This window comes from Leptopilina heterotoma, unplaced genomic scaffold (assembly GCF_015476425.1).
Source record: "Leptopilina heterotoma isolate Lh14 unplaced genomic scaffold, ASM1547642v1 Lhet_57, whole genome shotgun sequence".
Classification (NCBI taxonomy): Eukaryota; Metazoa; Arthropoda; class Insecta; order Hymenoptera; family Figitidae; genus Leptopilina; species Leptopilina heterotoma.
Genome location: NW_025111127.1, coordinates 1,462,799 through 1,485,057, shown reverse-complemented (window position 1 = coordinate 1,485,057; position 22,259 = coordinate 1,462,799). Strand labels below are relative to the sequence as shown.

At 32.4% G+C, this 22,259-nt stretch overlaps 1 protein-coding gene across 1 annotated transcript; it reads right to left on the bottom strand.

The window, feature by feature from the left end:
* Positions 1 to 8,109: 8,109 nt before the first annotated feature.
* Positions 8,110 to 8,895, bottom strand: LOC122508793. Its single transcript, XM_043622339.1, has one exon. It carries the CDS (start codon positions 8,893 to 8,895, stop codon positions 8,110 to 8,112), a length of 786 nt encoding a protein of 261 aa, XP_043478274.1.
* Between the last annotated feature and the right edge of the window lie 13,364 nt (positions 8,896 to 22,259).

Sequence of the window (22,259 nt, the reverse complement as noted above, 5' to 3'; positions counted from 1 at the left end):
CAAAAACGGCATTTTTGCTGATTTTACGATGCGACGCAAACTTCAAACAAAGATAACTCATCGAAAATTGTTTTCACAATAATAAAAACTATAAAATACTTTTATATATTAGCTAAAAACTATTTTCATTGCGTTCACTACAAACATTATAAACAAACACGAACTGTCAACAACTATATTTCAGGTTGTGTGACATGGCGTAGAAATAAACGCAAGCGCGAAAAATCCTGTGTCTAATTCTACGTTTAAAATTAAATTTCTAAACGTTTAAAATTATTTTGTAAAATACTTTTTTAAAAAAATTTTTTTTACACTTTTTGTAAAAAATATTTTAGATGGTGGGGGCCTTTATGCGGTGGGGGCCCATAGGCAGTCGCCTAGTTTGCCTCTGTATAAATCCGGTCCTGGTAACACTGTTGAGAATTATACACTAAACACTTAACACTAAGACGGAAAAATATCGCACGCACGGGGGATCGAACCCTGGACCTCGAGGACGCAAGTCAAATACACATACCGCACAGCCACGCAAGCTTGGAAGTGATCTCAGTTAAACTTCCTTTTGAATTATGGGACGGATATATACAGTGCTATAATAATAAATTCACTGTATGTTATTTTTATTTAAAGAAAAATTATTATAAATATGTTTTATATATTTATATACATTTTAAGGAGGTTCTATCGCTTGACGCAGCTAGTCGAAACAGTGAGAAATATTTAATGTTTTGACTCACTTGGTAACGTCAAACGTTTGGCAACGCCGAATTATTTCTAACCTGTGATGAAAATTATCATTTAAATTTCGCGCTCAAATTTAATGTGTATAGTGCATGCAACGTTGCCAAACGTTATAAGTGTTGTTTATATTTTCAGATGAAACGTAAATTTTGTTTACAAATTGATTTATTGTAAATCTCACAGGTACCTATTGACAATTGTTTTAACAGATATGTAATTATTGCATATCGGTTCAGTATTTAAAAAATTTAGATCAATATCTGTTCATTTAATACTTTGCAGTTTGTAAATATATATGACAAACAATTCAATTCCCATAAGACTCAATGTTAAATGTTGAAAATCAAAAATATTTATAACTTTTTTCATAGGTACCTAGAGGTCACAAAAATTTAACTACGCCTTCATATTAACTTTATCTAGTTGTTCATCAAATTTTATCAAAATCTGTTCATTAAATCAATTATCGATAGAACCTCCTTAACAAGTCATTATATGGGGTATTTTCCGTGAAATTTTCACTCAAAAATTTTTTTTTTTGATTAAAACAATTTTTTCGAATTCTATATGAATAATAAGAAAATACCTGTTTTTTATTTTTTTTTATTTTATAAAAATTACGGAAGTTATATTTTTTCTAAGTTTAACGTCTTTAGAAGCAGATGACCTATTTGAAATACTTTTTTCTCTATCAAATTTAAATACTGTATATACTTTATATATATCAATCGATCCGTCTTGGTGCAAAGAATAAGATTTTAGAAATGAATGAGTAAGATTTTCTAATACAGCAACATAATTTTGCGGAAAGAACTCATTTCTTGATAAAAATACGAATTTTTCAGCTTTAATTGTGATTAACTCTATAAATTCTCATGCAATTTTTAGCCAAATTCGTTGAAACCTCTTCGAGTTATCGTGTTCACAAAAAACGGGATCCACACACACATACATACTTCCGGACAATTGTTCAGGGTCTTATATAACATCCCTCCTAAAAATACACCGAAAAAAACTATAGGAACCTGTTAGACTTAGGTTTCTAATAGTTTCAATGAGGGATTGTGGTAAAGGGATTTGTTCAATTTTTTTATGAGGATCCTATATGTTTTATAATATTTCTTTAAAATGTTTCTACGAAGTTTTTACAAGGTATTTATGAGGGTCAAAAAATTTAAATATATTTAATTTGCTACATAATGGGTTCTATTATTGTGGTTACCTATTTTGTATTTCTACGATGTTTTAATGAGATTTAACAAATATAGAAAAAATGATATTCTCTATTGAAAATTAAAATAAAAAAAATGTTTAATTAACTATGCAAGGTGCATGTTAATTAATATTTATTTATAAATCATTTAAAGCATTTTCTACAGACTTAAAACATTTTTATACACATTAAAATTCCTAACGCTCGCGGGGGGATTCGAACCCCAGGCTTATCTTAATCTACGCGCCGAAGTCTAATACGTTAACCACTACGCTATTCGCTCGTTGGGAATCTGAACATAACAATGCTGATATACAGTACCGCTAGAAAATATCAAATTAAATAAAGTGAATTTAATAATTTTGAAACAAATATTTTTCAATATTTTAACAATTGAGGGGCTGGATGATATAAGGTGTATTAGTAATTGGTAGCTGCAAAAAGGTGGAGGGCATTTTAAAGCTCTTGACAGAGCTTTGAGAAGGTCTGGGCGAAATGCGTCAAATCTAGGGCATGCCCAGAGGATATGATCAAGATCTTCCTCTACCCCCGGACTGCAGGAGCAGTTACCGGAAGGGATATAATTCTTTCTGGCCAAGCTAGGAGCTGAATTATAGTGATTCGATCGCGCACGACATAGTGAAACAATCCACGCTCTACGAGCCACAAAATTCGCGAACCACGGTTTTCTTTGGGGTTTGTAATAAAGTTGTGTGTAGTGGACACCTTTATTTTTACCAACGTCGATGTAAAAAGAATTACAGCTATCGTCAAGCTGTTTACGTGCGAGGGTACATATAAAAATCTGAACATGGCAGTTTTATGTCTAATTCTGTAGGATTCGTACACGCTTCTTTTGCCGCTTTATCAGCTAGCTCGTTGCCTTCGATTCCCGAATTACCAGGAACCCAGGCCAATATTGTCGGTCGATTCAAATCAGAAAGGACCTTAAGGCGGTTTCTAATCGCGAAAATTATGTAAGACTTGATTTGATATGTGCATTTAGTGTTTAAATTTTTAAGAACGCTAAGTGAGTCTGAGAAAATTATTGTGTTAGTAAGATTAGAGTCAATTATGTATAGTCAAGAGTAAATAAGATAGCAAATGCTTCAAGAGAAAAAATATTTGCATGGTGAGAGATTTTAATTTTAGAAAAAATATTTAATGTTGGAGAAACGAAGGAACATCCCGCTAAAAGATCCCTTCCCGACTTAGATCCGTCGGTGAAAAAGTACGTGCAGTTAGGAAATTTGCGGTTAGTTAGATCTTTAAATAAATTTGAGGGATTAGGAGAGTTTTTGAGTGATTGTCCCAAATCGAAACAGATTTGGGGAGTGAATATATGATCGTCATAGAGGAATTTAAAGTAAGGATCGATGTCATTACTTCTGATGAGTTCGCTGTAATTTTTCGCTTTTTCAAAAGCAATTAAGAGAGGATAATTATATTTAACATTTGAGTTATGAATGAGTCGCAAGAGTTCTGAGAGTCTGGCCGGCAAAGGATGGCTTGAGTTTGAGAAAATTTTTAGAAGATATTTTTTTGCAAGGAAGTTAAATTTGGTTCTTAAAGGAGGTATACAACATTCAGCTAACATTACATTAATAGGGGTGCTATTCCTGTAGCCTACGGCTAGTCGGAGAGCTTGGTTACGAATTTTTTCAAGTCTAGAGAAATTTGTATGAGATTTAAAGTTATAGGAAGCAGATTCATAATAGAAACCGCTTCCAATTAGAGAGTCAAAAATTTGAAGTAAAAGTTTAGGGTCTGATCCCCACCATGTGCCTCTAAGAACTTTTAAGGAGGTTAGTTCAAAATCATGAATCATAGAGATTCGTTTGAAATTTGCAGCAAAATTAAATGACATATTAATGCATATTATTGTTAAATCTGAGCCAATTTGACCGTATAGTTTTCGAGATATTGACGGCCAAAGTTCACTATTTTTCTCAGTATTTAGCATTGAGCTAATGGCCGCAAAAAAAATGAAAAAAAAATAACAACTTGGTTAATAACTTTTGACACAGCGGAGAGATTCAACTCAAAATTAGAGCAAAATTAATTCAATGTTTAAGGAACATAATACTTCAAAGAGAACGAAATCGACCGTTTAGTTGCAGAGTATTATTTATCCAAAACTTAAAGTTACTTGTAATTTTTTTTTTGACGTGAGTGACGCGGAGTGCGTGGCAACATCGCAACTGTTGAGAGCGGTGGGAGAAGCGGAGTAGCGCGGTAATTCAAATAAAGCTGAGTACTGAAAAATACACTATTTCAAAAAGTGAACAAAAAACAATTTATTAAATTGTCAAACTAAAGAAAAACTATTCTCCATGACGAAAGTCAACCAAAACTGACCAAAACAACACTAATTCGCATGCGCTCGCATCAGCTGTTCATGCCATGTTGCCAGATCTCTAACTGCAAAGCACTACGTTCTTCAAAATATTACTGTTTTTTCTTAAAATTTTAATTATTTACAGATTTTTACATAATAATGTACACAACATTATTTTAAAAAATGATCTTTTAATTTACATATAAAAATTTATTTCATATTTGAACATTTAAAAAAAAAATTGTTATTTTGACTACCGTCGTGAACCTATCCTCCTTAAGACATTTAAAATTTTTCGGCTTTTATCGCATAAGTAGTTAAAATGGGAATCAGATGAGCCAGATTGGTGAAATTTGATACCGAGGTACGTGGCTGAAGGGGAAGGTTTGATAATAATATTGTTTAATGATAAGGAAAGGGAGGGTTCATCAAGATCTAGTTTTTTATTGCTAAATATAATTAATTCCGTTTTTTCCGGGCAGACTTCCAGACCTCTATCTGCAAGAAACGTAGAGAGAGAATTTAAACTATTTTGAAGAGAGGAGATTACTATATTTAAATCATGGGAACGACAAGTAACCGTTAAGTCGTCTGCAAATTCGAACAAAATGCAATCCGCTGGGATACATGAGTGAAGATCTTTTGTATAAACAGCAAAGTTGATAGGACTCAGTATACTTCCCTGAGGTAGTCCAATAGTACTTATTCTAGGGCCAATTATTTCGCCATTGATTTTATTAAACATGTTTTTACATTTGATAGAGCTATATATAAAATGGACTATGTTCTCAGGGATGCCTACAGAACGAAGATCCTCAATCAGTATATTAGGGACTACACTTGGGAAAGCACCCTTCAGGTCGAGGAAGAGAGCACCGGTAAACTCCCGCCTCGCCAGTCCGGTCCATACTTCTGTTGAGATTAGTGCAAGATTATCGGTACAGGATTTTCCTTTTCTAAAACCAAACTGAAATGGACTAAGAATTTGGTTACGCTCAATGAACCAGGTTAATCTATTGTAAATAAGTTTTTCTGTAAGTTTGAAGAGACATGAAGCTAAAGAAATGGGACGAAATTTTCCAGGTGTAGATTTTGGAATGAAAAAATAAGAAAATTATTCCAAGTGGGAGGGTAAACGATGTTAAGAATAATTCGATTAAGAATTGATAGAAGAGCGGCAATGGCTTCTTCTGGAAAGTGTTTTATGATGTTGTAGTCTATTTTGTCGAGTCCTGGTGATGACTTTGTTTTGCATGAATTGATAGCTATTGAAAGTTTTTCGGAAGAAAATGGAGCTTCCAAAAAAGGGTTAGGATTAAAGATATTAGAGAAATTCTCATTAAATTCTGTAGGAGGGTACATTTCGTTGACCAAGGAGTGGAGTTTATTCACAACTTCTTTGTCAGCTGAACATGAAGCCATTGGTGGTTGGGTAAAGCGATGCTTGAAGCCCTTGATAACAGCCTAAACTTTTTTTATTGGGGTATGCCGGTCTAAGGAATTACAAAATTTTTTGAAAGATTCGCGTTTAGCTTCATTAACTGTACGTTTAACAATTGCTTCGGATTTTTTAACCCCTTGACTGTGAATGACGTGTATACACGTCATGAAAAAAACTGGCCCAAACAGTGGATGACGTGTATACACGTCATGGCCCAAACAAGAAAAAATCTTAACGTATATTCGCAAAAATTCTTACTCGGGGGTTTTTGAGGACGCTGATCACAATTCTGAAGTCAGATTTTCAAAATACATAATTTTTCATCCAAAATGGCCGCCAAAAATTTTGAAAAATTTCAAAAGTGAAAAAATTCTTTTAAAAATTTTAATTAAGGAAGATTTCGACTATATCAGCAATTAGTGACATCTATTAGACGTCAATTGAACTCTTTGGTTTAGAGTCAGGTGTTATTCTTAAGATAATTATCCCGATATGGTTGTCGGTAAATAATTATATTTTTGAATTTAATTTTTGATCTGAAAAAATAAGCTGCGTGAACGACTGCACTGTGCATCTGTGAGGACTCGAACCCCAGTTAATAGCTGCCTTTCGCGGGACTAACGCCTACCAATGCACCATGCCAACACAGCCTGGACGTTCTTTTAAAAATTCTTACTCAGTGGTTTTTGGGGTCGCTGATCACGATTCTGAAGTCAAATTTTAAAAAAAATAATTTTTTATCCAAAATGTCCGCCAAAAATTTTGAAAAATTTTAAAAGTGGATAAGTTCTTTTAAAAATTTTTACTCAGGCAGGGTGGCTGCAAGTCAGGGAAAAACTGGAAATCAGGGAAAAGTCAGGGAGTTTTGATCGAAAAAAACCCCCCAATAACAAATTTTAAGCGTATCCAATGATTTTTTCCAAATCGTGACCGCTATTTTGGATCCGCCATTTTGAATTTTAAAAAACTAATGTCAGATTTGTAATCAGCAACCACGAAAACCCCCGAGTAACATATTTTAAGTGAATCCAATGAACTTTTCAAAATCGTGTCCGCCATTTTGGATCCGCCATTTTGAATTTTAAAAAACTAATATCATATTCGTAATCAGCGACCACGAAAACCCCCGAGTAACGGATTTTAACCGAATCCAATGAATTTTTCAAAATCGTGTCCGTCATATTGGATCCGCCATTTTGAATTTTTGAAAACTAACACCGGAATCGTAATCAGCGATCCCAAAAACCCCTTAGTACCTAGTGTCATAAAAATTTATTCACAAGAAGGTCTTACACATTTTTGGACCATTTTGTTATATTTTAGCTACACACTGAAGAGGTTAAAGTCAAGAAAGTTTTGATAGTTAGAGTCTTTCTTATATTTTCTTAAAGCCAGTTTGCGTTTTTCAATTGCTTCCTCGCATTTACCGTTCCATCACGGGGCTGGTACAAATGATTTTTTGGGTGGATTGTTGGCCCGAAAAGAGTGTTGTGTTTCTACACAAACACATTTCGTTGAAGGCAAGCAAAGTTAATCGAGTCGTCGAAAAGTTCCGTAAAGTGATTGTAGTCAGTTATTGGGTCGTCAGTGTTAAGGAGTTCAGTGTTGGATTGAATTGATAAACTTAATTTTTCTGAAAAAAGTTGCCATTTAATTGATCTAAGGTTGTATTTATGAGAGGAAAAATTTGATGTGGGTATGGAGATACCTAAGGATGTGAAAATGGGAAAGTGATCACTGCCTAACAAGTCATCATGAATTGTCCAGGAAGATATTGTGTAAAGATTTGAGGAGACAAATGTGAGGTCTAAAGGGGAACCAGGACTCGTTGGGCGACCGAGATGAGTCGGAGAACCGTTGTTTAAGAGAATGAGGTCTGAGGTATCTAATTGATCGCATACGTTATGTCCGTTGGAGCAGGTTTGAAGGCTGCCCCATAGGGTACTGTGACTATTGAAGTCACCGCCCACGAAGACAGTCCTGAAACCAGAGTTTTTAATGGAGTTAAAAAAAAGTTTCCAATGATTAGTTGGTGTTTGTTTTCCCGGAACTCTGTAGACAGAGACTATTAAGAGTTCACCCAGGCAGGAGTCGATCGAAACCGCTAGTGTTTCGAACACATCCTCCTGAGAGAAGATTGTTTGTATTTTTTTGAAAGTTAAATTTTTACGAATGGCGATAGCGAGTCCACCACCCTTATTTACGGTACGATCTACTCTAATAATATTAAAAATTTTTTAAATGTGAAGATTATCGCGTTTGTCTGGTTTTTGGAATGTTTCGCAGAGAAGAAGTATATCGAATTTACTTGATAGTTGGAGAATTTCGCGTGTCTTGTTTAAGACGCCACGACAATTCCATTGAAGAATATTTAAGTTAGGGAGATTGGCCATTGTTGTTATTCTTGGTTGTGGAGTTTAGTAGAAGAAGAAGATTTTCTGTGACAGTTATGAGGAGTGCTTTGTTTTGTTTAACAGTGTCAGGGGTGCAGTTGGAGGAGATGTTGGTAACATGGTTATTTAACCAGGAGATGAATGAGGCAAAGGAGAAAGATGTGTCGGATTCTAGAGAAAGGGAAGGTGAGGTACTGTGTTGTGTAGATGAAGAGTCAAGTGCAGAATTGGCCAAAGCAAAACCATTTGGTAAAAGGTTTTGTGATCTGCTGTTGTTAAAGTTGGTCGCAAAGAATGATGACGCTATGTTTTTCGTATTTTTGGAGTGTTTGTTATCTTTTGATAATGTAAATTGTGCATGCGTTTTATGGGAGGTCGCGTGAGCGAATGAACGTCTGTTCGAGCTGGAATCATCAAGTAAGATTGAAGCAGGTGTTGTTGGGCAATCTCCTAGATCGGGAAAGTTGGAAAAGTTGAAGGTGTTGGAGAGATTTGAGCTTTTCCTTGGTCTAATGATTTCTTTTGCCTCTTCAAAGGACGTTTTGTGGGTCGTCGCATAATACCGAATTTCTTTTTGAAAAATGTATTCCGGGCATTGTTTCGAGGAATTTCTGTGTGAACCATTACAATTCACGCATTTTGGAGGACCGGAAGCGTGTGTACACAAGCTTGAGTCGTCGTGAGGAGTTGTGCTACCACATTGTTTGCATCTCGGTTTAGACTTACAATGTTTGGCAATGTGTCCAAAACGGAAGCAATTGAGACACATGTGAGGGTCTGGGATGTACGGACGGACCAAGCTCGAGCCCTAGAAAATTGCGATGCGTTCTGGCAGGGTGGTACCCTGAAACGTCAGAAGGACGGTTGTGAAAGGTTCATACGAAATTACATTTTTTTTCATCGACTTTTTTACGGTTAAATCTTAGGGCGTTAATAATCTTGCACTCTTTGCTGCAATTACCAATAATTTCCGCGTTTTCCAATATCTCTTCGGTAGAGATGTCTAGACCGATGTTATTAATAATGCCTTGGCATGTCACGAAACTTGATGGAATTATGGCGATTAAGCCTTTCGATTTTAACGCAGGGTCTGACGCAATTTGATTTGCAGCTCTTCCGCTATTCATAACTACGCGAACCTTACCGCGACCGCTCGGATGAATTCCGACGATTTTTCCGGGATAGAATGTGTGAAGCATCTTACTGACAGATACATGATTCAAATCTTTAGACGCATCCGACGACTTAGGGTCGCGTTAAATAAAAACCGGACAGTTGTCTTTATTTGAATTTTCGTACTTTAAGGGTTTCGGCGTGTGACCTTCAGAATTCTGTTCTTTCGAGGGTATTACCTTTTCGTTATTTTTACCTTTTTCGCCATCGCACAAGCGTTTTGCAGCTGGATCCATTTCCAATGAAGACAATGAATTTTAACGCGATCTAGTATGTTTTTGATTATTCTGATAAAAAAGTAAATCTTTAGCGGCATTTTCTAAATCTGGATCATTCTGAAAATTGTTCGAGTCGCCAACATCCATGCGCGACATGTCCACTCTGCAAGCCTACGCGCAGCCCTGTGGCTGGCGTTAACCTAAGAAACCACTCAGAAAAGACGCGATGCCTGTGAAGCAGGCGGAATAAACACTATTTCGATTCTAAAGAGAGATCTCAGGAATATAGCTGAGATCTATGAAAGCACTTCTAAATATAAAAGCCCGGAAATACACAAGAAACTTTTTAAGAAAAAGAAACGCGTGCGTCCGATACCGTTGCTCAGACGGAAGTCCACCTTGGGTAGAAACGCGCAACGAACACTGCGCATGCTCTACAGAATTTTCAAGCGCAGTCAACTAATCTTTCACGTACTTTATAAAACTGAACAAATGACTTTTCGTTAAAATTTAAAAAACACTGTTGCCCATACTAGTACTAGAATAACTCTAGGACTTTTCTACATTTTCTAATAAAAAGTATATGGAACAGCCTTGTATTTTGTGTCCTATGCAAAAGTCAAGCACTTTCAAGGAAGGATTCACGTACTTTTTTTCCGTGTAGTTGGATGTGTTAACCAATTTATTGGATCGCGCTCCAGCAACTATTAAATTAGATACGGCAGCTTACTCTTTTTCTGAGTCTGGAAAATTTTAAGACCTGACAAACTTCCAGTGAAAAAGTTGATTATTAATATATAAAGAAGTTTTCTGTGAAGTTGCAGTAACATTGGATACATACCTTAAAAGTTATTAATGTTTAAAGTTGTAACGCATCCTGCCGTAGTACGTGCGTTTCGTGCTTATGTTGAGTGACATGCTATTCACTCGCACCGTATACAAATCAATATTTTTTTCTTTAACTTGAAAATGAAAACAAAACAAAATAAGTTTTTAAACACTTTTAATTACACTGATTATTTTTATATTACATAATATTAAGATTTTTGATTTTTAAGAATTATCAACAGGTTATGTTTATTTTTTATTTAACAGATTTTAGTCATCATCTTTCTTTTTTGTGTATTTCATTTTTCTGAAATAGTTATTTAAGGGGCACACCTAGTGTGAGTGACTGAAAAAAACGGTGATTTTTAGGAATTTTTTTCAGGGAAATTATTGCTTCTAATTTTTTTAAAAGTTTTGTACATGTATATTTGTATAAATAGTGAACATTTTGTAGTTTTTTTTAAAGAAAAATATCTTTTTTTTAAAAAGTTATTCGCTATCTCCTGAGTATCCGAAAAAAAGTTCTCCCACTGGTGCAGTGATTGCGGCCTTCTCAGTGACCTAAATCAAAAAAACCAAAAAGATTATTAAACTAGAAGATATTTGCCGTACAATGACCCTCGTATGTCAAAAAATATTGAATTGCAACAAAATGGCGGAGTTTTGAAAAAAGCTTTTAAATTTCGCCAAAAAAATCCGATGGCTTTTGGCATCCCAAAATTTTATTTTTCATCCAATCAAAAAACTGGAGCCTCATTGTACGGCAAATATCTTCTAGTTTAATAATCTTTTTGGTTTTTTTTATTTCAGTCACTCAGAAGGCCGCAATAACTGCAGCAGTGGGAAAACTAGTTTTTTTGGATATAGCGAATAACTCTTTTAAAAAAAGATATTTTTCTTTGAAAAAATTACAAAATGTTCACTATTTATACAAATATACATGTACAAAACTTTAAAAAAAATTAGATGCAATAATTTCCCTGAAAAAAATTCCTAAAAATCGACGTTTTTTTCAATCACTCACACTAGGTGTGCCCCTTAAAAACTTTTGTCCATTTGATGAAACGTATTCTTAATAAACTTTGCACGTCATCCTTTTTGGCTTTTTTAATACCAACTTTTGGTGAGGGAAATTGTTGTACATTTTCTAAATTTGTTTCCAATCTAATTTCGAAATGTGAAGGATTTTCCAGTTTATAATTATCATACATATATTTACAGTCGAATCAGGAGAATAGTTAATAACGCAGCCGTGTGTAATTTTAAGATTTTGTGGGACTGATACTTTGTTTTTAAAAATTTTATCAAAGTTGTACACAAAATTGTTTGCAGATTCTACCATCGTAAACGGTGGATCGCGAGAAGCTGCAATTAATTTGGCGTATTCTTCAGGTGTTTCAATTCTTTCCATACATGTTTTTCTTTGTGCAAAACAACCAAAATTCCGGTCACTGGAGCAAAAGAATGAGCGCGCACAGAAAAAAAGTGCCAGAATTCTACTTGAAGTTCGACAGACAGCGCTAATAAAATAGAAAAAATCGTGTAAATGCGATTTTGGCCTAGACAGGCGTTTGTACTTTGTAGAATTGTTCGAAAACTTGTATTTTTGGGAGTGGTAGATTCTGAGCATAATCAAACTCGCAACAAAAAATGTTAGGTTCCGACAAAAGTTTTTTTCTCATTTCATAATAATTTTTTACCTGTGATTTGTGAGAAGCTATTTCCCAAGCAAAAATTGACAACTGGCGCAGTACTGCACCAGTACTGGCATTTTACTGAAATGATAACGCTTTTCAGTACTCTCTAAATCTGAATAAGTGAAATTTTCACTTTTTTCATGTGTGAACCTTTTTCTCACTTATTAATAAGTAGAATCTACTTATACATAAGTGAAATATTTACTTTTTTATGTGTGAACTTGTCTTTACTTATCAATAAGTGAAATCCCCACTTATGTATAAGTGAAATATTTAGTTAAAAAGAAATTCATCTGCGCATTATATTACAATTTATTATTTATACCAACTTTTAAATGTTTAAAAACAATGTTTTTATCATTTTAGTTAATATATTAGAAATTTTTTATTCTATTTAATTATAAAAATTGTCATTTAAAATTTAATAAATTTTTTAAAAAATATTCAGTTAAATATTATATTAACAGTAATCTAATAACTAACTTTTTATTTACTAAGTATTTATATACATATATAATAAGAGAAATCTTAAACAAAACGTTAAAGTATACGGAAAAAAAAGTACAACTGAAATGGAGAAATTTTTCGCCATAACAGCTAAACATTTCGTCAAAAACGAGCGAGCGATATTGGCATTATCGCTAGAATAGCGATATTGAATTTTACTTGAAAGACAACCTAACTCTAAAATGATATTTAATTTTTTTCAATTGTATGTTTCAAATTATAACCATATGAAAGTAAATTATTGAAATTAATACTGTTTTAAAACTAAAAAAACACAAAACTGATATTTATGCTGTCAAAAAAATTTCTTGGTAGGAGCCGTAGGAGCGGCAGGTTTCCATATAGTTCCAATATGGCTGACGAATTGCACTCAACCAAAGCTCACTATCACTGAATTGGCTAAACTTTCGGCTAATGTAGTTAAGCTTAATTCCAAACGTGGGTTATGTTGTTCTTCATTTTAATTATATTCCCAATATTGCTCGTTCGCGTCATGAAATTTTTTTCCGTGTAGAACACAATAAACTAACTCTTTATAAGTATCACCCAATAATTTTCTATGAGTATAAGGCAACTTATTAAGTGGCATTGTAGTGTTTCTCGTTGATCATCAAAGTTAAGCGACATTGCTTGCAGTTAATATTAGGATGGGTGACCGTTTGGGAATTTAGCTTAAAAAAGTTGAAAAATTGATATGTTTATAAGTTTCAGACTGATAATGAGAAGAGAAGAGAGTGTTAAATAGTTGATAGTAAATAAATATTTTTTTTATATAATATTGATCCTGATTATTTATTTACATTCACTTCTTAATGTCTGAGTATTCACTTATCTCATAATTGAATATTCACTTATTCATAAGTGAATGTAATTCACTTATTCATAAGTGAATATAATTCACTTATTTCATGTGTGAATATTCACTTATTCTACGTGGAAGAGTTTTGAAACATGGAATAAGTGAATATTCACTTAAAATAAGTGAAATTTCACTTATTCAGATTTAGAGAGTACTGGTTTGATGTTACAGGCGCAGTACTGGTTCAGTACTGGTGTAGTACCCGTGTAGAAAAATCTTTTGGCGCTGGCCTGAATCAGACCAGACCATCTATTTTCCAATCTAGTAAAAAATTTATTTAAATTCAATGTTAATATAATAAAAAAAATTAATTTATATTTGCAAACATGTAATAATCCCCAACTTTTAACTTTTGATCAAATTAATGTTTACAACGCAGAATAAACGCAAACCTATAACGAAATAAAATTTGACACTGCGAGGAATCGAACCTACGACCTACGAACTTCTAGCCTAACACTCTAACCACTACCCTACCGAAGCTACAGGACAATAAATTTTAATTTTCGACACCTTTTACACTTATAATTAATAAAGAGCGTTTAATTGTGTAATTTAGTTAAATTATTATTTAATTGAACTAAATTCAAAAAAATCAAATTAGTAAATTACCTAATAAATTTCCATAAATTACCATAAATTACCGACGTTAAATTTTTTAGGTCTAATTTGTGTTTTACATATTTTAATAAACTGTCGTCAAAATGTTTATAAATTATCGCATAAATTTCCATAAATTACTGCAAAAATTTCCACAAATTACCAACGTTAAATTTTTTAGTTAAAAATTTATCGCCAAAATGTTTATAAATTTCCATAAATTACCAATGTTCATTTTTTAGTTCTCGTTTGTGTTTTACATAGTTTTACATCGCAAAATTTCCATAAATGACTGAAATCCAAAATTTTAATGATAATTTTTGCTTAACATATCTTTACGAATTATTGCGAAAATTTCTATAAATTCCCATAAATCACCGCAAAAATTTCCATAAATTGCTAAAATAAAAATTTTTAATTGTAACTTATGTGGAACATATTTTTATGAATTATTGCAAAAATTTCTATAAATTACTGCATAAATTTCCATTAATTAGTTCCTAACTGACTATTATCAGTTTACCGTGTTAGCAATACTGGCACAGTACTAGCGTAGTACTGGTTTGCCAGTGTTGTTTTCGCAATACAAAAATCTTAAATTTTAATACTATTTATAGTACAAATGAGTGAAAGTTATTCATTAAATTACTAATTTTTTATTAATTTTTTAATTTATATTATCTATTTGTTTATTTTTCTTTTAATTGTATTTATTTATTTTTTTAGCAGAATTTCTTTTTTATAATAGTATAAATTTTTGTATCCCACATGCACAAAAATGGCGCTTTTAGATAGCTGACTACAGGGAGTAAAGTCACTCATTTGTTCGACCATATGAAAATGGCGTCCATTTTCTCCCATGTGCAAACATAACCGCTGATCCCATGCGTTATTTTTGCCCAAGGGAGAAAACGGCCGCCATTTTCATACAAGTCGAACAAGTGAATGACTTTTACTCCCTGTCGTCTGCTATCTGAAATCGCCACTTTTGTGCATTAGGAATAAAAAATATCGTAAGTAACACGGGAATAAAGGCAGCCAATTTGTTTACGATGATTTTTGTGACACTCGTTCCGGTCTCACAAATGGCTGCCTTTATACCCTTGTTGCTTAATATACTATTATATTTATTTATATTTCTTTAATAATAAGGTTTATATATTTATTTTTTAACTTTGAATTATAGAGAATAACTTTGTAAATATGTAAATAATTTACCCCTTTTCCTTTATATATTATTATTATTACTATTATTATTATTAATCATGTATTATTCTTATTTATTCTTACCTTATTCTTTTTATACTTTCCAACACATTTCTTTCCCACAAGTCTTCGTGACTTTTTCGCTTTCTACCTCACACTTGTTGTTCTTGATTTTCCATAATTAAATAAAATAATCACTATTCACTTCCATCCACTGTACAATTTACATTTAAAACATTATTCCTGTTTAAAATTACTATTTGAATATTTTTAGTGTGCGTTGACTAACGAAAGAAAACCTTTTTACAAATGCACTTTTGCAGTTTCTCAAGGTCGAACTTGTTTACAAACGACAAGAGTTACCTTAGAAAATAAACTGTTTAAAAAATATTTTAATGATTTATTTATATTTGTGTATAAAAACGAGGAAACAAAAAGAAAACACTTATTTTTTATTTTAAAGTTAAAGAAAAAAATATTGATTTGTATACGGTGCGAGTGAATAGCATATGTCACTCAACATAAATATCCAATGTTACTGCAACTTCACAGAAAACTTCTTTATATATTAATAATCAACTTTCTCACTGGAAGTTTGTCAGGTCTTAAAATTTTCCACACTCAGAAAAAGAGTTAGCTGCCGTATCCAATTAATTAAATAGTTGCTGGGGCGCGATCCAATAAATTGGTTAACACATTTAACTATTGGATACTGTTTCCATGCGAAAAGGTACCCCAGCTATCGCAAAGATAATGCAGCTAAAAAGTTGGATGTATCAACCAAGAAATAGTTGCCCCATCCAATTAATTGGATCGCGCTCCAGCAACTATTCAGTTGGATACGGCAGCTAATTATTTTTCTCCGTGCAGATAAACGAAGCGCTGCACTCTAAATCTGAATCAGTGAAAATTTCACTGATTTCAATTCAGTGGCCCAGTTTTCTTTAATTTATCAGTGGGATTTCACTGACAATCAGTGGTTTTTACTGATTCTCAGTAAAATTCCACTGATTCATCAAAGAAAACTGGGCCACTGAATTGAAATCAGTGAAATTTTCACTGATTCAGATTTAGAGTGTGAAAGAATTTTTAAAAATTTTGTAAATTAAACGACTACAAAGCTTCCTCCACGAGGAAGCAAAATTATATATTTATTAATTATTTTTATATTATTTAATTATTTATTATTTATAATTTAATTGTTTATTAAAATAATAATAAAAAAATTCTTATACATTTTTTTATTAAATATTAATAATAATTAAATTATTTTATACATTTTTAAAAAATAAAAAAAATTTATTATTAATAATACATAATAGTAAAAATAATTAATAAATACATAGGGTAGGGTGGGGAATTATTATTCGCGTGGCCAAACTATTCTATAGTCCTGGAGAGAAAACTATTCATGATTCATCCGATTGAAGGCTCTTTTACTCTGTATACTTGTCATGTGAAATGAACATTGTACGCCACATTTGAGCTTCTGGCGCCACCTATCATAGGAGTTAGGTACTCAAATGTGATTTTGATATACTCGCTTACTTGTTTTGACTCATTTAATCTGCCATTGTAAATAGTGATAAACGGTCGGAAAAATTATTTCTAAAGTCAAATTTAGTACTGAACACGAATATCATAATGGATTTTTGATATTCTATTGTTTAAAAATTTTACAAGTGTTTTTTCAAAAAATGTGCGGATGGGGCGAAACTATTCGCCCAATGATAACAGCGAAAACTACGAAACAGTGTATTTTTTGTGTACTTGTTTTTAGGTTAGAATGGTAAGAAATTGGAAGAGAAAAACCAGAAAAACTCCTCCAATTAACAAATTAATTTTTATATTTTTTTTAGTATTATATCATTAATAGCTGCAAGAATAGTTTCGCCCCTCGTTTTTTTCGACATAAAAAAAGGGTTTCGTAAAATCGCTGTAGCTCGAAACAGAATCGAGTTACAGCAAAATAATACATGGCAAAATTGTAGCTAAGAAGTCAAGTTTTCAAACGGTCCTACTCATTTTTTTATTTTTTTTTTAAATACATTTTTTAGACTCAAAAATTCAAACAAGAATAGTAATGCCCCACCCTACTCTACTAATTTATTATTATGATATACTTATAAATTAATAATTAATAATATATTAATTAAATGTGTGATGTTATTGTTGATGAATATTTTTAAAAATAATCACATTTTTAAAGAATTTGAATTATAAATATGACCATGATTTCTCCGAAATTTTAATGTCTAAAAATGTAAATTTTTATTTGCCATAGGTACTCAAAGATAATTAAATCTTAAAAAATTATGATAAAAAATTCTACACGCAGAAAAATCCGATTGAAAATTGTGGAGTTCAGCGCTAGTAACTTAGATTTCATTCCCAAACTTGTCTACCTTTGCGGCTCCAGGATAAAAAACAGGGAAATGAATGGTAAAATGTTTAAAGCACGTCAGTAGGCTTAACATGTTTTCGTTCTTATGCACACTTATACGCGGAACAAAGCAGACTGAACACATTGATAGGCGCTTCTGGGCGGAGTCCAAGGCAAGTCTAGTGCCGAGTCCCATACTGATTATAATGAAATTCCCAATGCGAAGATTTTTAAAATTCAAAGTATTCTCTATTTTTTTACATATTATTTCATTTTAGACTTTACATTTAGTTGCCTAAATTAAACATTACAATAAAATATAATAACAATTAGGCATTACATAACCGGCTAAAAACAAAATAAACACACACCTAACCTCAAAATGAGATCAAACATTTCACTTAGATATTCTTCTAATTTCATTTGTAACACTAGAACTTTATCACAAAACTGCACTCACTATTATATTTAAAATTAAAATTTTTATTAATTGAAACAATTAATACTGCACGACGCACACTACGAACTACAACCAGACTTCCGTGTATATCAAAAACGAAGAAACTGAACAAACGCGGGCGCAGGCGCGCCACAGAGTTTCGCATTCCTAAAAACTGTTTGGGAATGAATTTAAGGACTCTCGCACAGAATGCAAATAATAATAATTGTACTACCTAATTTTTTTCACCTTTGAATTAATTACGGAATCTGATTGCACTTGTTGAAAGAAGACTATTAGCGTTTATAAGGATATTTAGCTTTGATCTTAATTGAAAATCGTTACTAAACTTTTTAGGATAGAGAACCAAAATTTAATATTTCTTCCTATGATAATACAAATCATTAAAATTGTTTTATATTCAGTCAGAAATCTGAATTTTCATTTTTCTCCGTGTAAGAATTAAATATAGTTTTTAAAAATATTTTAATGTAATTTTTCCAAAACAATTGAATTTCTTAAAAGGGTTTTTGTATAATTTAAAAACAACTATGTAATTAATTTTTTGATGAATTTTAATTAAATATTTTGAACATTTGAATTTTCGGAAATATGAAATTGCAATTAAAATTCTTCAAAAGTTGATTTTTAAAAATTCTAACAAAATATTTGAAAAAAATTAATTATCTCTTATTATATTAAGTTGAAGAACGACCGACCGACCGACCGACCGACCGACCCTAGTCGTATATATATGTATATCTTTTAAAAATAATATTAACACAAATGTATACATATTCACAAATCACGCATGCGCAGTAGTGTTATATCAATGTCAGGCATGCGCAGTAGTGTTCTGTCAATGTTACGCATGCGCAGTAGTGTTCTGTCAATGTTACACATGCGCAGTAGTGTTCTATCAATATTAGGCATGCGCAGCAGTGTTCTGTCAATGTTACGCATGCGCAGTAGTGTTCTATCACTGTTACGCATGCGCAGTAGTGTTCTGTCAATGTTACGCATGCGCAGTAGTGTTCTGTCAATGTTACACATGCGCAGTAGCGTTCTGTCAATATTACACATGCGCAGTAGTGTTCTGTCAATATTACACATGCGCAGTAGTGTTCTGTCAATATTAGGCATGCGCAGTAGTGTTCTGTCAATATTACGCATGCGCAATAGTGTTCTATCAATATTACGCATGCGCAGTAGTGTTCTATCAATGTGAGGAATGCACAGTAGTGTTCTATGAATATCAGGCATGCGCAGTAGTGTTCTGTCAATATTACACATGCGCAGTAGTGTTCTATAAATATCAGGCATGCGCAGTAGTGTTCTATGAATATCAGGCATGCGCAGTAGTGTTCTATGAATATCAGGCATGCGCAGTAGTGTTCTGTCAATATTACGCATGCGCAGTAGTGTTCTATAAATATCAGGCATGCGCAGTAGTGTTCTATGAATATCAGGCATGCGCAGTAGTGTTCTATGAATATCAGGCATGCGCAGTAGTGTTCTGTCAATGTTACGCATGCGCAGTAGTGTTCTGTCAATGTTACACATGCGCAGTAGTGTTCTATCAATATTAGGCATGCGCAGCAGTGTTCTGTCAATGTTACGCATGCGCAGTAGTGTTCTATCACTGTTACGCATGCGCAGTAGTGTTCTGTCAATGTTACGCATGCGCAGTAGTGTTCTGTCAATGTTACACATGCGCAGTAGCGTTCTGTCAATATTACACATGCGCAGTAGTGTTCTGTCAATATTACACATGCGCAGTAGTGTTCTGTCAATATTACACATGCGCAGTAGTGTTCTGTCAATATTAGGCATGCGCAGTAGTGTTCTGTCAATATTACGCATGCGCAATAGTGTTCTATCAATGTGAGGAATGCACAGTAGTGTTCTATGAATATCAGGCATGCGCAGTAGTGTTCTGTCAATATTACACATGCGCAGTAGTGTTCTATAAATATTAGGCATGCGCAGTAGTGTTCTATAAATATCAGGCATGCGCAGTAGTGTTCTATCAATGTGAGGAATGCGCAGTAGTGTTCTATGAATATCAGGCATGCGCAGTAGTGTTCTGTCAATATTACGCATGCGCAGTAGTGTTCTATAAATATCAGGCATGCGCAGTAGTGTTCTATGAATATCAGGCATGCGCAGTAGTGTTCTATGAATATCAGGCATGCGCAGTAGTGTTCTATCAATGTGAGGAATGCGCAGTAGTGTTCTATGAATATCAGGCATGCGCAGTAGTGTTCTGTGAATATCAAGCATGCGCGCATAACACCCACACATGTATACTCACACATATACACTAATCACATGTACATGTATACTCACACATGTACATAAATTACATACACATGTATACTGCTCATATGCAGATATAAACTCCTACATATACACAAATCACATATATGTATAGATTTAATAAACGATTGATAATATAAATTGTTGAATTTTTTAAGGTTCGTTGATGCACGTAGTGTCTGTTGAAATTTTCTTAAATATACGTAAATACCTCACTCGCTGATGCTGCGCTGTCTGTGTTGTAATGGAACTTATTTATTTACTTGTGTATTTACTTATTTATTTCAGGGTTGCCACAAGACATCGATTTTAAAATTCCATGACTTTTCCAGGTTTTCCAGACCATTTCTTAAAAAATTCCAAACCAGAAATAAAATTGTTTTGGTATGTTTTTAGCTAATTACGACAAAAAGTATAAAATCCTTTAAGTAAATTGTTAACAAAATAAGTTATTAATTTTTAATTTCATTAATAACAAAAATTTAAGTTAAAATTTGTGAGATTATTTGAGATACGCTCCGAAGAAAGATGAGGAGCAAATCTTTTTAAATTTAAAAATTTAGTTTAGTTTAGAATTTTTCACAATTATTAAACAAGTATTTTAAGCATTTTAATAACATTTTATGAAACTGAAGTTACCTACGTTTATTCAATGACAATTTTTCCTTTGCTAATTATTTATTTTAATGTTAGAAGCCTTTTAAAAAATTTCAAAAGATCGAAGTCGGGGAAATTATTAATTTTGATTTTTTACACAGATTTTCGAAAAATCCATATATTATTTAAACAAAATTATTATTTCCTAACCTCATAAGCAATTTTTTCTTTTACAAATTATTTATTTTAATGTGACAAGTCATTTAAAAAAATTGTAAGAGGATCTAAGGAAAGCAAGGAAATCAGTGATTTTTAATTATTTTTTTCGTAGATTTTCCAAATATCCCGAAATTTCAACTAAATTATTATTTCCTCGCTTCAGAAGCAATTGTTTTCGATTGCAATTTTTTAAAGGGCTTCTTACATTAAAAAAACAATTAGCAAAAGAAAAAATTTTCATTGCATAAAAGTTGGTAGCTTCAGTTTCATAACATTTTGGGGTTTCTAAAATGTATTAATTTAAAAATTATTTAAAGGAAGATAGAGACCAAAAGAAACTAAAATTTAGAAATGCCATATTGATTTCAATTGTAAGCACTAAATTTAAAATCAAAAAGTTGTATAATGTCAACTTGAAAACTTAAAATTTTTACGACTCAAATACAAAAAATTGAGCTTTTAGTATCAGGCTTTGTAAAATTCCCTGACAATTCCAGATTTTTCAGGTTTTCCATGACTGAAAAAAAATTCCATGACAATTCCGGGTTTCCCAGGTTTTCAAGGTCCGTGGCAACCCTGTATTTGTTTGACAGACATCAACAATAATTTTTTAAATGGATAATCAGTGAAAATGACTTATATTTCTGTAAGTTAGTGTTTCACTTCGATCCGAGAATTTCATTTTTTCGAGCGATTATTTGGTTATCGTCTTTGGTTTTCAAACGATCATCTCGTTTATTCTTTTGTTAATTGTCAAATCGTATCGTCTAATTTTCTAATTGTCATCGACCGAACTTCTCGACTGCTTCTCGACTTTCCCATAACTGACAACTAAAAATAATACAATAATAACCTATTTTTTGAAAAAAATCGATATCCAAAAACATTTAAATTCTTTTTTATTAATTCTATTAAAAACTAAAATTAAATTCATTTTAGTGAATTAAAATTATTATATCAAGTTAAAAATTAATTCAAGGTGTCTAGTGAATTATTATTTTCAAATTCCCGGACCAAAAATAAATATTCCCGGATTGATTTTTTAAAACAGCAATAACTATAAAATTTAAATATTAATACTTTAATAA

Excerpts from the sequence above, each read along its gene's own strand:
- LOC122508793 (XM_043622339.1), bottom strand. The coding sequence starts at position 8,895 with ATGTGTCTCAATTGCTTCCGTTTTGGACACATTGCCAAACATTGTAAG.